The sequence below is a fragment of the Coregonus lavaretus genome (assembly GCF_964263955.1).
Source record: "Coregonus lavaretus genome assembly, chromosome: 34".
Lineage (NCBI taxonomy): Eukaryota > Metazoa > Chordata > Actinopteri > Salmoniformes > Salmonidae > Coregonus > Coregonus lavaretus.
In genome coordinates, this window is record NC_140021.1 from 9,084,491 (window position 1) to 9,101,354 (window position 16,864).

At 46.3% G+C, this 16,864-nt stretch overlaps 1 protein-coding gene across 1 annotated transcript in view; it reads left to right on the forward strand.

Moving 5' to 3' along the window:
* The window catches only part of LOC311109415 (A-type potassium channel modulatory protein DPP6-like), a gene marked incomplete at both ends in the record, with an annotated part of 209,412 nt that overhangs the window by 118,180 nt on the left and 74,368 nt on the right, over nt 1-16,864 (forward strand). The window contains one exon of the mRNA XM_084152285.1: nt 4,171-4,285. Coding sequence (XP_084008411.1) covers nt 4,171-4,285 — 115 coding nt within the window. The remainder of the gene's footprint in view (nt 1-4,170; nt 4,286-16,864) is intronic.

Consider the following 16,864-nt stretch of genomic DNA (forward strand, 5'->3'; position numbering starts at 1 on the left):
ATAGATGGGGAAATAGACTGAGCTAGTCAAGTTATGTCTTTCTTTGATGCTTTGAGATCACAAAGCCTGAGGCGGTGACTGTGAAGTGTGAATTCCATTGAGTGTAAATTACGTTGAATGTATAAAGAAATTGGTGTGTTCGTTTGCATGAACAAATCTGTGACGTGTGACACAAGGACAATAAGACATGAAAATTGCATTGGTGTATTTTTGGTTTATTGCATCCACTCTGGCATTTGTTTCTTTGCAAAGGCATTCCAGTCACAGTAGTTCTGGTTTGGCTTAGGTTAGGGTTAGGAACTAGGTTACATGAGATGAACTGATATTGTCTATAGGCTGGGAAGAATCAGAGTATCTTACAGCTGTTCCACTGGAGATTTTAGATTCATATGGAGGTAGTGGTTTCTGTGAAGCTCACGCACTCTCTCCTCAAAATTATAATTAATCTTTGTAATTAGCCTAGGCCTACAGCATGTCAGTGATGTCCCTTGATCATAGTTAACTAATGCTGTGATGATACACTACAAGACCAAAAGTATGTGGACACCCTTTCAAATGAGTGGATTCGGCTATTTCAGCAACACCCGTTACTGACAGGTGTATAAAATCGAGCACACAGCCTTTAATCTCCATAGACAAACATTGGCAGTAGAATGGCCTTACTGAAGAGCTCAGTGACTTTCAACATGGCACCGTCATAGGATGCCACCTTTCCAACAAGTCAGTTCGTCAAATTTCTGCCCTGCTAGAGCTGCCCCGGTCAATTGTAAGTGCTGTTATTGTGAAGTGGAAACGTCTAGAAGCAACAACGGCTCAGCCGCGACGTGGTAGGCCACACAAGCTCACAGAACGGAACCGCTGAGTGCTGTAGCGCGTAAAAATCGTCTGTCCTCAGTTGCAACACTCATTACCGAGTTCCAAACTACCTCTGGAAGCAACGTCAGCACAAGAACTGTTTGTCGGGATCACCATGCACAATGCAAGGCGTCGGCTGGAGTGGTGGAAAGCTCGCCGCCATTGGACTCTGGAGCAGTGGAAACGTGTTCTCTTAAGTGATGAATCACGCTCCACCATCTGGCAGTCTGACTGACAAATCTGGGTTTGGCAGATGCCAGGAGAACGCTACCTGCCCCAATGCATAGTGCCAACTGTAAAGTTTGGTGGAGAAGGAATAATGGTCTGAGGCTGTTTTTCATTGTTCGGGCTAGGCCCCTTAGTTCCAGTGAAGGGAAATCTTAACGCTACAGCATACAATGACATTCTAGACGATTGGCCTGCACAGAGCCCTGACCTCAACCCCATCGAACACCTTTGGGATGAATTGGAACGCCGACTGCGAGCCAGGCCTAATCGCCCAACATCAGTGCCCAACCTCACTAATGCTTGCTGAATGGAAGCAAGTCCCCGCAGCAATGTTCCAACATCTAGTGGAAAGCCTTCCCAGAAGAGTGGAGGCTGTTATAGTAACAAGGGGGGGACCAACTCCATATTAATGCACATGATTTTGGAGTATGTATTCCTTTCACCTATTTCTTATTGGATGTTTATTAGATTGCATGAATGCTATACACGTATTAATATGATAAAAAGCACTTACTACTAATCAGAGATGAACATGGAAATATGTTTATTCTTTCAGATAACCTTGCTGATCAATATCTTCAAGCAATTAAAAATGTGACTCTGTTTTGGCTGTGTTATCGCTTTGCACCGAAACACAATTAAACCTAATGACAGTCACATGTCGACTCAAGCATGCAAAAGTGATGCGCTTGAGAAATATATTTGCAAGTTAAATCAGGTTCTACCAATCAGCAACAGATTTCAACGTTTTTACAAAAAACTTGTGGACTACTTCCACGAGAGAGCATATCTATGGAAACATTGTACTAGAGGACTGACTCCACGCAGCAGTCATGATCATGATTAAAAACATCAAAAATTGTCTTGCAGCTTCAGAGCATCGTAGCCCCGCTTGCATTTTGTATATTGATGTGTTTGGTTAGTCATCTGTGACTTCCCACTGGCTGTGTACAATACAGTGTGTGTGTGTGTGTGTGTGTGTGTGTGTGTGTGTGTGTGTGTGTGTGTGTGTGTGTGCACCCTGGTGAGTTACAATTGAGTGCTACTGTGTAGGTGTTACCATGAGTGCAGGTCTATTATATTGGGCATTATGTAAAATCCCTAATCTGTTGTGGACACTCCAAAAGAGAGTGATGTTTGTCCTCCCATACTGGCACTAAGTAGTCGATGTTATTGTTTAAAAGAGCCTCACTGAGCCTCAGTTGTTTGTGTTCTCCCTGCATGACACTCACCCAACCAAACATCTTGGACTATATAGCACATGATTATTGTTATTTTGCAGGATTGCCAGGCAAATTATTCCCTAGTAGGCTACACCATTTGTATAAACGTATTGATAAGGGATGTGTCTGGCTCTGTTTGGGGTGTTGTTGTCTATGTTGCAGTCCACTAACTCTCCTCCCGCCTGCCGTGACCAGCCCTCGGCAGTGACCCCTGCGAAAGCACCCCCGTTTCACTGGAGAACCGCCAGGGATTGTGGGAAAACAGGTTGTTGGTTTTAATGAGTGTGTGTAATGGACGGTGTGGTAAAAAGCCCCCGCTGCTCTTATCTAATGATGTCTGCTGCTCCATTCAATTGAGCGAAGGAGGTCACTAAAATGCTTTCCTCGTAGACCAGACCACTCTATTCCATTAGAGCCTGTGTGTGTGTGTGTGTGCAGTTTCTCTTAATTAACATTTACATTTTAGTCATTTAGCAGACGCTCTTATCCAGAGCGACTTACAGTTAGTGAATACATATATTATTTTTATATACTGGCCCCCCATGGAAATCGAACCCACAACCCTGGCGTTGCAAACACCATGCTCTATCAACTGAGCTACATCCCTGCCGGCCATTCCCTCCCCTACCCTGGGCCAATTGTGCGCCACCCATGAGTCTCCCGGTCGCGGCCGGCTGCGACAGAGCCTGGATTCGAAACCAGGATCTCTAGTGGCACAGTTAGCACTGCGATGCAGTGCCTTAGACCACTGTGCCACTCAGGAGTACCTTAGCCAGGTACTCTCTACACACCATCTGCTCAGGTCTGTTTATCCCTCCCCTCACCCCCACTGTAAACAAATAAAAAAGTTATTAATCCAGATATTTTTATGTTTTAGGCGTTGAATGTCCTTTTCAAAGAATTACTGCTAGCTTGGGTGTTCTGTTTGTTCTGTTTGCTGGACTTGAACTGTAGAAATGTCCAACTTTCTTTCATCTTTGTATCTGATTTTTGACAGGTGGGGTTGATGTAGGCCATGTTGTTGTTGTTGTTGTTGCTGCTGTTCCAAGGTAAAATAGGGGGTGCTTATATGTGAGGTGTGAAATGGAAATGTGTTTTTTGACTGCCCCTGAGACACCCTCAGAGAGTGGGGACACGTTGTGGCTGCTGCTGCAGCAATACATTTCTTCACCAAATCCTCAATAATATGGGTTGTATAGTCTTTTGGGTCAAAAAAGTAAAGGCTGAAAACCCTCTTCTCATTCAATTCACTCCATACCCTGCAGAGAACATTTATCAAATTCAATATTGATACTTATTACTTTTCAATTTAATTTTGCACTTAAAACAATACTAAACCTACCATGTAACTTCATTTGTTTCAAGTTTTCTCTTAAAACACACCTAATTTGAAATCATTTTTCTAGCAAAAAGCCTCTTGGCGCCGTTCCCCTACCAAAGTCACCAATGATCCAAAGCTCAATTTTTATCTGTCACATTCGTTTGCCAGTGATGGCTGCTGACGCCTTGCCTCATTAAGAATCCCCCTCCTCCACTCCTCCTCTTGCCTTTTGCTTGTGGCGATTCTCCTTAAGAATTCATGGTGCTGTTTCTGTAGTTCACACTCGTCCTTGACAGACCCATCCATTTGCGTTCTCTACCTTTCTTTCCCACTCCTTCCATTTCTCTTTTCATTGTTCTCTCTCACTCCCTGTCCTTTTCTCCCCCTCCCCCTACTCTTTATACTAACAGACAGTATCACTCCATTATTTTCTCTCTCCTTTAACCCCTTCTCATTTCTTTCTCTTGTTCACTCTCCTTTCCTATTTTTCATTCCTCTCTCTCTCTGACCTTGTGTTTCCTTCTGTCTGTTTTCTGTGACCAGGAGCTGGTGGGGAGTAACCCTCCTCAGAGGAACTGGAAGGGTATTGCGATCGCCCTGCTTGTCATTCTGGTCATCTGCTCCCTGATCGTCACCTCAGTCATCCTGCTGACACCAGGTACGTGGAGAGGAGGGGAGGGGAAGGGAGAGGAGAGGAGGCTGACACCAGGTACGTGGAGAGGAGGGGAGGGGAGGGGAGGGGAGAGGAGAGGACCAGGTACAAGGGGAGGAGAGGAGGCTGACACCAGGTAAATGGGGAGGGGAGGAGTGGAGAAGGGAGAGGACAGGGTTTACACCAGGTAAGTGGGGAGGGGAGGAGAAGGGAGAGGACAGGGTTTACACCAGGTAAGTGGGGAGGGGAGGAGAAGGGAGAGGACAGGGTTTACACCAGGTAAGTGGGGAGGGGAGGAGAAGGGAGAGGACAGGGTTTACACCAAGTAAGTGGGGAGGGGAGGAGAGGAGAGAGGAGGGGAGGAGAGAGGGTTGACACCAGGTACGTGTGACTGAGAGGATAGGACAGGAGAGGCGAGGGGACAGGGTTGACTCCCGTACCATATGCACAGACAGGTCTAACATGCAGCGTGTGTCACATTATCTTAGGATGTCACAGAGTAGTGCACTCGTAGCTGCAGTGCAGTTGGCTTGTACCCTACCGCAAACACGAAACATGTTCACTGTATGTAGATGGAGTGTTTTTTTCTGTTATGTTCTCTCATAAATCAAAAACAATTACTACACAACAAACATAAGAGGATAAAAAAACGAAAGAATAACACTAAAAACTAAAAGACAAAAAAAAAAACACAAACACGTGCACACACGTTGGACCCGTTCCGAAATGGATCCGTGGCTTTCCCCACCCGTCCTGATATGCATAAAAAAATAAAATAGAACGGGAGACCCGTTCCGAATGGACCCGAAGACAGTCAGACCCGTTCCGAAAAGGACAGTGGAAAACCGACCCAAACAGACCTGTGCTGGTTCGGATCCGAGAGACCCGTTCAGATCGGAGAGTAGAAAGAGAGAGAGAAAGAATCCTCCGACTGGGCTCTGCCAGTGCCATCAACAAACAAGCCAAATGATTCACAGTTACGTGTCCTTAAAAACGATTTGTTGTGTTTCAATGTGTAGAATATTCAAAACTTTATAGTCTATTGTTTTATTGGTTTTTACTTTCCTAAAACAATAATTGTCTACGTCACGGTTTAGCTGTCGGATATTTGAGCGCTAAATGCATCAGGGCATTGCATGCATATAGGCCAATAGGCCTAGGTGTCCACTGTATGATAATAATATTTAAAAAATAAATATTAAGGGAGACAAGCTTAGGCCTAGCCCTAGAGAGACCGAGTGAAAGATAGAGATATGCCAGCGCCATGTTCCCGACATCTACATGCATTTCTTTATACTTGTCGGATAGGCTACTACTGCTATACAGATATAGGCGTACAGAACGAGGCAAATTTGTTAATTTCCTTTAAGAATATTTTTTATAAATATAAGCATTATATTGTTAGAAGTTCTACACCAAATCTTCACCAAACCTTCACAAATACTACACCAAATTTTCACCAAACCTTCACAAATACTACACCAAACCTTCACAAAAGTTGCTTAACTTTATTAGGGTAATATCAAAAGTAAGTAAAGTCGTTGTTTATAGGGAAAATATGAACAGGTTATTATATTGCGGCATTAAATTAAGTTTAGCATCTTTCCCTCTTTGGTTTTTCCTTTTCATGGTTTGAGTGTGAGTAGCATAGTAAGCCTACCGGTAATTCTCTTATATTGCAGCATACACGACATTACAGCTGGAACTTAATGTGGCGAACGCAAATGGCTCAACAGAATGAAATCTTCAAAAACTTTTTGAACAGGCTTATATTGCAAATACTACCAACAAAGTAAGCCTACCCAACAAATTACAGTAAGTAGCAAATGCTATTTATTTTACAACAGGCCTATATAAATAATAATTGTTATTAATTACTAAACAATTGATAATAAATACGAAAATAAATAAATGAAAGGTAGAAAATTGCATAAAACCTGAATCCATTTGGCTGCGCCAACGTTCTTCTCATCTTTGTCCACTACAATATTAAAACTTGTTACCGAGGACATTCTCCTCTAACTTTAGTTTTACTTCAATGAAAAATAAATCAGTCATCGCAATCAACAGTATCCTAGGCCAAGACTCCTTTTACTCTCTCTCACTCTCTTTCTCTCTCCTCAGCAGCAGCAGCTGGAACCAGTTTCAGCTGGACATGACCTATACATTTTAGTAGAGTTGCAATTGGCTGAAATAGATAACAAGCTTGCACAGTTCTCATCAAACAAACAGTAAATGATCAGAGGACAGGTCCAATCGGGTCAATTTAATTGCACATACCCCAGACCGTGGAAAATATATCGGAAACCAACCCAGAGCCGAGACAAAAGTCCAAATTTAGGACCCAGACCCGCTCGGGTCACAGGTCGGATCTCTGAATTTCGGGTCTGTTGGACCCGTGAAGTCCTCTAACACAGACACACGCAGTGGCATTTATTTTCCATTGACCTCTTTCTTCTGAAGCCAGTCAGAATGACCTTCAAGCCCTGTTTGGGAAGATTTACATGAAAAGCTAATAAATAGGCCATCTGTTTATATTTTAGCTCACAGAGCCCCTTGATGTGTTTTATATTCAGGAGGAGCCAAGTTACTGAGACAAGTTACTTTTGAAGGTTTTGCTTGAAGTCGATGAAAGATTACTTTTGACATTCAACCAGATGCTTAAGTCATTTTCTTAATCCTGTGAAGAAAATGGATGCATTTAATCCATTACTTGCATTTTTCATATATCTATTATCAAATTTACATAATCAAAACAGGAAACTTTCCCCCCACCTTTCAATCTACTGTGTATTCTGTGTCTCGGCCCATTTAGCTGTCTTGTCATGATAAATATGTATGAAAATATGTATTCTTTGTATGTGAAATCCTATGTGGAACTGACTAATCACATTTTTAATTACTAATACTCATTATTAGAGTTTCAAAGGGAGGGTATATTACTGGAAACCTTCCAAGTTTACGACTAAACTACCAGAATGATGGTGTCTTTCAAGGATTTAATGTAATCTATCACAAGACATCTAGTGGCCCTTTTGGGTTCTTCAGATTATCACAGGTGTCTGTAATTATCTATGGCCCTCTGCGTGGCCTTATCACGACAAAAATATGAAGTTTAGTTTTTTCAAGACAAATATATACTTTGGATTGATGTAAATTATTAGGTAAACTTGTATCATTTGATTACAATGAAGTCAATAATTTACCTCAGTGCAACCTCATTATTCTGTAACTCAACTTACATTTACATATTTAAAAAACTTGATTATTGACTTTACCAAAAACTAAAATACACTGCTCAAAAAAATTAAGGGAACACTTAAACAACACAATGTAACTCCAAGTCAATCACACTTCTGTGAAATCAAACTGTCCACTTAGGAAGCAACACTGATTGACAATAAATTTCACATGCTGTTGTGCAAATGGAATAGACAACAGGTGGAAATTATAGGCAATTAGCAAGACACCCCCAATAAAGAAGTGGTTCTGCAGGTGGTGACCACAGACCACTTCTCAGTTCCTATGCTTCCTGGCTGATGTTTTGGTCACTTTTGAATGCTGGCGGTGCTTTCACTCTAGTGGTAGCATGAGACGGAGTCTACAACCCACACAAGTGGCTCAGGTAGTGCAGCTCATCCAGGATGGCACATCAATGCGAGCTGTGGCAAGAAGGTTTGATGTGTCTGTCAGCGTAGTGTCCAGAGCATGGATGCGCTACCAGGAGACAGGCCAGTACATCAGGAGACGTGGAGGAGGCCGTAGGAGGGCAACAACCCAGCAGCAGGACCGCTACCTCCGCCTTTGTGCAAGGAGGAGCAGGAGGAGCACTGCCAGAAATGACCTCCAGCAGGCCACAAATGTGCATGTGTCTGCTCAAACGGTCAGAAACAGACTCCATGAGGGTGGTATGAGGGCCCGACGTCCACAGGTGGAGGTTGTGCTTACAGCCCAACACCGTGCAGGACGTTTGGAATTTGCCAGAGAACACCAAGATTGGCAAATTCGCCACTGGCAACCTGTGCTCTTCACAGATGAAAGCAGGTTCACACTGAGCACGTGACAGACGTGACAGAGTCTGGAGGCGCCGTGGAGAACGTTCTGCTGCCTGCAACATCCTCCAGCATGACCGGTTTGGCGGTGGGTCAGTCATGGTGTGGGGTGGCATTTCTTTGGGGGGCCGCTCAGCCCTCCATGTGCTCGCCAGAGGTAGCCTGACTGCCATTAGGTACCGAGATGAGATCCTCAGACCCCTTGTGAGACCATATGCTGGTGCGGTTGGCCCTAGGTTCCTCCTAATGCAAGACAATGCTAGACCTCATGTGGCTGGAGTGTGTCAGCAGTTCCTGCAAGAGGAAGGCATTGATGCTATGGATTGGCCCGCCCGTTCCCCAGACCTGAATCCAATTGAGCACATCTGGGACATCATGTCTCGCTCCATCCACCAACGCCACGTTGCACCACAGACTGTCCAGGAGTTGGCGGATGCTTTAGTCCAGGTCTGGGAGGAGATCCCTCAGGAGACCATCCGTCACCTCATCAGGAGCATGCCCAGGCGTTGTAGGGAGGTCATACAGGCACGTGGAGGCCACACACACTACTGAGCCACATTTTGACTTGTTTTAAGGACATTACATCAAAGTTGGATCAGCCTGTAGTGTGGTTTTCCACTTTAATTTTGAGGGTGACTCCAAATCCAGACCTCCATGGGTTGATAAATTTGATTTCCATTGATAATTTTTGTGTGATTTTGTTGTCAGCACATTCAACTATGTAAAGAAAAAAGTATTTAATAAAATTATTTCATTCATTCAGATCTAGGATGTGTTATTTTAGTGTTCCCTTTATTTTTTGGAGCAGTGTACTATTCAATTCCAACCAAAAGAATCTACTTGGATGAAAGCAAATCCCTGGAATGGAAGAACCCAACTGTGTTACTTCAATTGGTAACATGTAATAGAATCAATTTCCTGCTAAACAAAATATTAGGTTGGTTTACAAACACCTAAGTATGACTCAAAACATATAATTTCTTCAAGTCTCACATTTATTAGACCAATAAAGTGCTTTTGAACATAGTGCAAATACATATACAGTATGTAAACAAATGTAACACTTCCTCTTATTAAACGTTCAATATTTGCGACAGAATTAATTTTAAAATAAGTGCATTTGCAACCTACATTAATAAACAGAATTGTTTCCAGGTACGGTACTTGAACTTCAATAAAACTGTAGAAGCTACCATACACATGGTAAGTAGAGTGCTGTTGTACACTACTGGTCAAAAGTTTTACTATTTTCTACATTGTAGAATAATAGTGAAGACATCAAAACTATGAAATAACACATATGGAATCATGTACTAAGCAAAAAAGTGTTAAACAAATCAAAATATATTTTATATTTGAGATTCTACAAATAGCCACTCTTTGCCTTGATGACAGCTTTGCACACTCTTGGGCTCCCCAGTGGCGCAGCGGTCTAAGGCACTGCATCTCAGTGCTTGAGGCGTCACTACAGACCCCCTGGTTCGATTCCAGGCTGTATCACAACCGGCTGTGATTGGGAGTCCCATAGGGCGGCGCACAATTTGCCCTGCGTCGTCTGGGTTTGGCTGGTGTAGGCCATCATTCTAAATAAGAATTTGTTCTTAACTCACTTGCCTAGTTAAATAATGGTAAAATTAAAATTCTCGCAACCAGCTTCATGAGGTAGTCACCTGGAATACATTTCAATTAACAGGTGTGCCTTCTTAAAAGTTAATTTGTGGAATTTCTTTCCTTCTTAATGCGTTTGAGCCAATCAGTTGTATACAGAAGATCTAGAACAATTTTACCAAGAAGGAGAGTGATGGAGTGCTGCATCAGATGACCTGGCCTCCACAATCCCCCGACCTCAACCAAATTGAGATGGTTTGGGATGAGTCGGACCACAGAGTGAAGGAAAAGCAGCCAACAAGTGCTCAGCATATGTGGGAACTCCTTCAAGATTGTTGGAAAAGCATTCCAGGTGAAGCTGGTTGAGAGAATGGTATTTGAAAAGGAAATAATCTCCAAAATATCACTATTTCTAAAACAAGCCATAGAAATGTGGTTGCAATTTCAATTTAATCCTCCAGAAATGACAGAACAAATAATGCAACAAATATTGTGGTTAAACTCAAATATACTAATTGATAAAAAACCTTTTTTTTTGACAAAATGTTTTAAAAAGGTATAATCTTCTTCATCTATATATTATCGGTAGGACTGGTGGAGTTATGTCGCACATGCAGCTAACAAAAACATATGGAAATGTCTGCTCTACCCAAAATTACAACCAAATAATTGCAGCATTACCACAAAAATGGAAAAGGAAAATAGAAGGGGGAAAAGGTAAGGAACTTGTCTGTCAGCCTTGCATTAAATAATATAATTGGTTAAAGAAAATTGTGATAAATAAAAAAGTATACCAGTTTCATTTAAGGACCAAATGTCAGAGTGGTGTGTGTAGATGAGTGGAAGGAATCAAGCGCAGGAACCAGGATGACTTCAACCGTCTTTTAGTAACGTTCAAAAACACGTGAACAACAATAGTCGCCAACCCAACCGGGTGGCGCAAAACAAATTACGCACAAAACACAGTGCGAAATATACAAGAACAGCGCACGCAGTGCGAACTCTCGGGACAAGCGACAACGAGAGAATAATACCATACAGAGGCAGTCTGACAATCAACAATTACGCATAACACCTGACCCAAACAAACGAAACTAAATAGGGGACATAATCAAACACAAACAAGGGACAGGTGTTACAAAGAGACAAAACCAAACGAACATGAAACATAGAACGGTGGCAGCTAGTACTCCGGAGACGACGACCGCCGAAGCCTGCCCGAACAAGGAAGAGGAGCAGCCTCGGCCGAAACCGTGACAGTACCCCCCCCTTGACGCGCGGCTCCAGCCGTGCGCCGACCCGGGGCTCGGGGACGACCCGGACGACGCGGAGCAGGGCGCGCAGGATGACCCCGATGGAACTCGGTCAGCAGGGACTGGTCCAATATGTCCCTCCTTGGCACCCAGCACCGCTCCTCCGGACCGTACCCCTCCCACTCCACGAGATATTGAAGACCCCCCATCCGGCGTCTCGAATCAAGGATGGACCTCACGGTGTACGCCGGAGCCCCCTCGATGTCCAACGGGGGTGGAGGAGTCTCCTCAATCTCAAAGTCCTGGAGTGGACCAGCTACCACCGGCCTGAGGAGAGACACATGGAACGAGGGGTTAATATTCTTGTAATCAATAGGTAGTTCCAACCTGTAACTCACCTCGTTCAATCTCCTCAGGACTTTAAAGGGCCCCACAAACCGCCGACCCAGCTTCCGGCAGGGCAGGCGGAGGGGCAGGTTTCTGGTTGAGAGCCAGACTCGATCTCCAGGTGCGTACACTGGCCCCTCACTGCGGTGTAGGTCGGCGCTCGTCTTCTGTCGACGTATGGCACGCTGCAGATGGACGTGTGCAGCGTCCCACGTCTCCTCCGAGCGCCGCACCCACTCATCCACAGCGGGGGCCTCGATCTGGCTCTCATGCCATGGTGCCAGAACCGGCTGGTACCCTAATACACACTGAAAAGGGGTTAGTTGGGTGGAGGAGTGGCGAAGAGAGTTCTGTGCCATCTCGGCCCAGGGCACATATCTCGCCCACTCCTCCGGCCGGCCCTGACAGTATGACCTCAGAAACCTACCCACATCCTGGTTCACACGTTCAACCTGCCCATTACTCTCCGGGTGGTAACCCGAGGTAAGGCTTACCGAAACCCCCAACCGTTCCATAAATGCTCTCCACACTCTGGAGGTGAACTGGGGGCCTCGGTCAGACACTATATCCTCGGGTACCCCGTAATGCCGGAAGACATGGGTGAACAGAGCCTCTGCGGTCTGTAGGGCAGTGGGTAGACCCGGCATGGGAAGGAGACGACAGGCCTTCGAGAACCGATCCACAACGACCAGGATGGTAGTATTCCCCTGTGAGGGGGGAAGGTCGGTAACAAAATCCACCGAGAGGTGGGACCAGGGTCGTTGTGGAATAGGCAGGGGTTGTAATTTACCCCTGGGCAAATGTCTGGGCGCCTTACACTGGGCACACACCGAACAGGAGGAGACATAAATCCTCACATCCCTAGCTAACGTTGGCCACCAGTACTTCGTGCTAAGGCAGTGCACTGTCCGGCCGATACCCGGATGGCCAGAGGAGGGGGACGTATGAGCCCAACAAATGAGGCGATCGCGTACCTCGAGCGGAACGTACGTCCGACCCACTGGACACTGTGGAGGACTCGGGTCGGTGCGTAACGCCCGTTCGATCTCGCCATCAACCTCCCACACCACCGGTGCAACCAGACAAGACTCTGGTAGTATGGGCGTGGGCTCAACGGACCTCTCCTCCGCGTCATACCGCCGAGACAGAGCATCTGCCTTCCCGTTCTGGGACCCAGGGATGTATGTGATCTTAAACACAAACCGGGCTAGAAACATAGTCCAGCGGGCCTGGCGAGGATTCAGTCTCCTAGCTGCCCGGATGTACTCCAGGTTACGATGGTCAGTTAGAATGAGGAAAGGGTGTTGAGCCCCCTCGAGCCAATGCCGCCACACCTTTAGGGCCTGTACCACGGCTAACAGCTCCCTGTCTCCTACGTCATAATTCCGCTCCGCCGGACTGAGCTTCTTTGAATAAAACGCACAGGGACGGAGTTTAGGTGGAGTGCCAGAACGCTGGGAAAGAACGGCCCCTATCCCGGCCTCTGACGCGTCCACCTCTACCTGGAACGGTAAAGAGGGATCTGGATGCGCCAACACCGGCGCCGAGGTAAACAGGTCCTTCAGTCTCCCAAATGCCCTGTCCGCCTCAGCTGACCACCGCAAGCGCACCGGACCCCCCTTTAACAGAGACGTTATGGGAGCTGCCACCTGTCCAAAACCCCGGATAAATCTCCGGTAATAATTCGCAAAACCCAAGAACTGTTGCACCTCCTTCACAGTGGTTGGGGTCTGCCAATTACGCACAGCTGACACCCGGTCTACCTCCATCTTCACCCCTGACGCAGACAACTGGTAACCCAGAAAGGAGACCGACTTCTGAAAAAACAGACATTTCTCTGCCTTGACATATAGGTCATGCTCCAACAGCCTCCTCAATACTCGGCGCACCAGGGCTACATGCTCTGCACGGGTAGGACTGTACACCAGAATGTCGTCGATGTACACAACTACTCCCTGTCCCTGCATGTCCCGGAAAATCTCATCGACGAAGGATTGGAAGACTGAGGGAGCATTCATTAACCCATATGGCATGACTAGATACTCGTAGTGTCCGGAAGTCGTGCTAAACGCTGTCTTCCATTCATCGCCCTCTCTAATGCGCACCAAGTTATATGCGCTCCTGAGATCCAATTTTGTAAAGAACTGCGCACCGTGCAGTGACTCCGTCATAGTCGCAATCAGAGGAAGTGGATAGCTGTACTTCACTGTGATCTGATTGAGACCGCGGTAATCAATACACGGGCGCAGACCTCCATCCTTTTTCTTCACAAAAAAGAAACTCGAGGAAGCGGGTGAAGTGGAGGCCCGTATGTATCCCTGTCTAAGAGACTCAGCGATGTACGTCTCCATTGCCTTCCTCTCCTCTTGAGACAAGGGATACACATGGCTCCGCGGGAGAGCTGCTCCTGACTGGAGATCTATCGCACAATCCCCCCGTCTATGAGGCGGCAGCTGCGCCGCCCTAGTCTTACTAAACACCAGTTTCAAATCCTCATACTCGGGGGGAATATGCAGTGCTGTCATTAGATTCGGACTTTCCACCGAGGTCGCCCCTATGGAAACACCCAGACACCGCCCCTCACACTGGGCAGACCACCCTTTAAGAGCTTTCTGTCGCCACATAATAGTAGGGTCATGGTTCATCAACCAGGGAAGACCCAGCACTACCGGATACGCAGGGGAGTCAATCAGATAGAGCTGAATTATCTCCTCATGACCCTCCTGCGCCATCATCTGAAGGGGTGCTGTGACCTCCCTAATCAACCCAGACCCTAACGGACGGCTATCTAGGGCATGAACGGGAAAAGGCTTATCAACTGGAAGGAGGGGAATCCCTAACTCTATACAGAACTGGCGATCTACAAAATTCCCAGCTGCGCCTGAATCTACCAGCGCCTTATGCTGGGAACGAGGTGCAACCTGTGGAAAACAAACAGGCAAGGTTAGGTGCACGACAGAAAGCTCTGGGTAAGTAGGGCGCCTACTCACCTGGGGGGGACCCCCAATGCGTGACCTGCCTTCTCCTTCACCGGGGGACCCTCCCCAACACCTAGCCGCGGTGTGCCCTCCACGGCCACAGTTAGTGCAGGGAACGGGCCCCCTCGGGTTCCTACTCCTCCGTTCCCTAGCGCCAGCACCCCCGAGCTCCATAGGGCTCGGCTCGGAGGTGCTGGAGAGTGGAATGGGCGAACCCCCCCCGGGACGTCCACGGGTGGCGAGCAGGGTATCCAGCCGAATGGCCATGTCGACAAGCTGGTCAAAGGTCAACGAGGTGTCCCTGCACGCCAACTCTCGCTGGACGTCCTCCCGGAGGCTGCAGCGGAAGTGGTCGATATGGGCCCGCTCATTCCACCCTGCATCGGCCGCTAGGGTCCGGAACTCCAAGGCAAAGTCCTGGGCGCTCCTCATCCCCTGTCGGAGGTAGAACAGACGCTCCCCCGCCGCCTTCCCCTCTGGTGGATGGTCAAACACAGCACGGAAGCGGCGGGAGAACTCCGCATAGTTAGTGGTAGCGGCGTCCATTCTCCTCCATTCGGCGTTGGCCCACTCCAACGCCTTGCCGGTGAGACAGGAGATGAGGGCTGAGACGCTCTCGTGTCCCGAGGGCGCCGGGTGTACGGTGGCGAGGTAGAGCTCCACTTGCAGCAGGAACCCTTGACACCCGGCAGTGGAGCCGTCGTACGCCCTCGGGAGCGAGAGCCGAATCCCACTGGGTTCCGGAGATGAGGCAGGAGGACTGGCCGATGGGGATGGTTCGGCTCGTGGGGGCGTGGGTACCCCGCTGGTTTCCCATCGGTGAAGAGTGTTCATCACCCCCTCCAGGGCATGACAGACCTGGTTAATACGATCCTCCTGCCCACGAAGACGTTCCTCCATCTCGGCTGTTTGCGCGGTCGCTCCTGCTGATTCCATGGATGATGCGTAATTCTGTCAGAGTGGTGTGTGTAGATGAGTGGAAGGAATCAAGCGCAGGAACCAGGATGACTTCAACCGTCTTTTAGTAACGTTCAAAAACACGTGAACAACAATAGTCGCCAACCCAACCGGGTGGCGCAAAACAAATTACGCACAAAACACAGTGCGAAATATACAAGAACAGCGCACGCAGTGCGAACTCTCGGGACAAGCGACAACGAGAGAATAATACCATACAGAGGCAGTCTGACAATCAACAATTACGCATAACACCTGACCCAAACAAACGAAACTAAATAGGGGACATAATCAAACACAAACAAGGGACAGGTGTTACAAAGAGACAAAACCAAACGAACATGAAACATAGAACGGTGGCAGCTAGTACTCCGGAGACGACGACCGCCGAAGCCTGCCCGAACAAGGAAGAGGAGCAGCCTCGGCCGAAACCGTGACACCAAAGGATTGACAGCCGTCCCATATAGATTGCAAAATAGTTGGGAAGAGATTTTTGACGTACCGATTCAATGACATAGTGTTTATGAATTGATATGCAAAACGACGCCAGATTCAAAACTTAGAATTTTTCAATTTAAATTATTGCTACCAATATAATGTTATTTATATGGGGGATACAATCTTCCTAGCTCTGCAGATTTTGCTGCGAAGAGACATAATCATTAGATCATTTGTTTTGGTACTGTCCATTTGTAGCTTGTTTTTGGACACAGGTCCAGGAATGGCTAAAGGATTGCAATATTTACCTGGAGCTAACCCTGCAGATAGCACTACTGGGTGATCTGAAAAGTTATAGTCAATCGATCAATAATATAATAATACTTTTAGCAAAAATGTTTATTTTCAATTTACGATCTGTATAAACAATGAGAATAGAAAGGGTCAGAACTTTTGTGAAACATCACAGTACAGTTGAAAAATATATGGCAAATAGAAATCCAATATGGATGGTGTTAAGAGATAGATGGGAGGCGTTGAATGGAGTTGAAGGATGGGACTAATAACAACTAACAACAACTAATAACATCAAGATAACTAATGTAAAGCATACTGTGTCCATAATAAGTATATAGGTTATAGGTTGAAAGCTTTTGTGAAAGAGCACAGTTAGAAAAATATGGACATCCTGAAAATGATCGGAGGAAGTTCAGGAGTAAAAACAAACAAAATATAATTATTGTAAAATTTGACTGTGTCCATAAAATGTATATAGTATGTATAAGCTGGAAGTAGAGGCAAAAGCATTGTTGTTCACTAGTTTACTCCAATTAAGGAAGGGGTGGTGGGGTTGGAAAGTAATGAAGGGAAATATAATTTAAAAAAGGATATGTGTGTGTGTGTATGGATGTA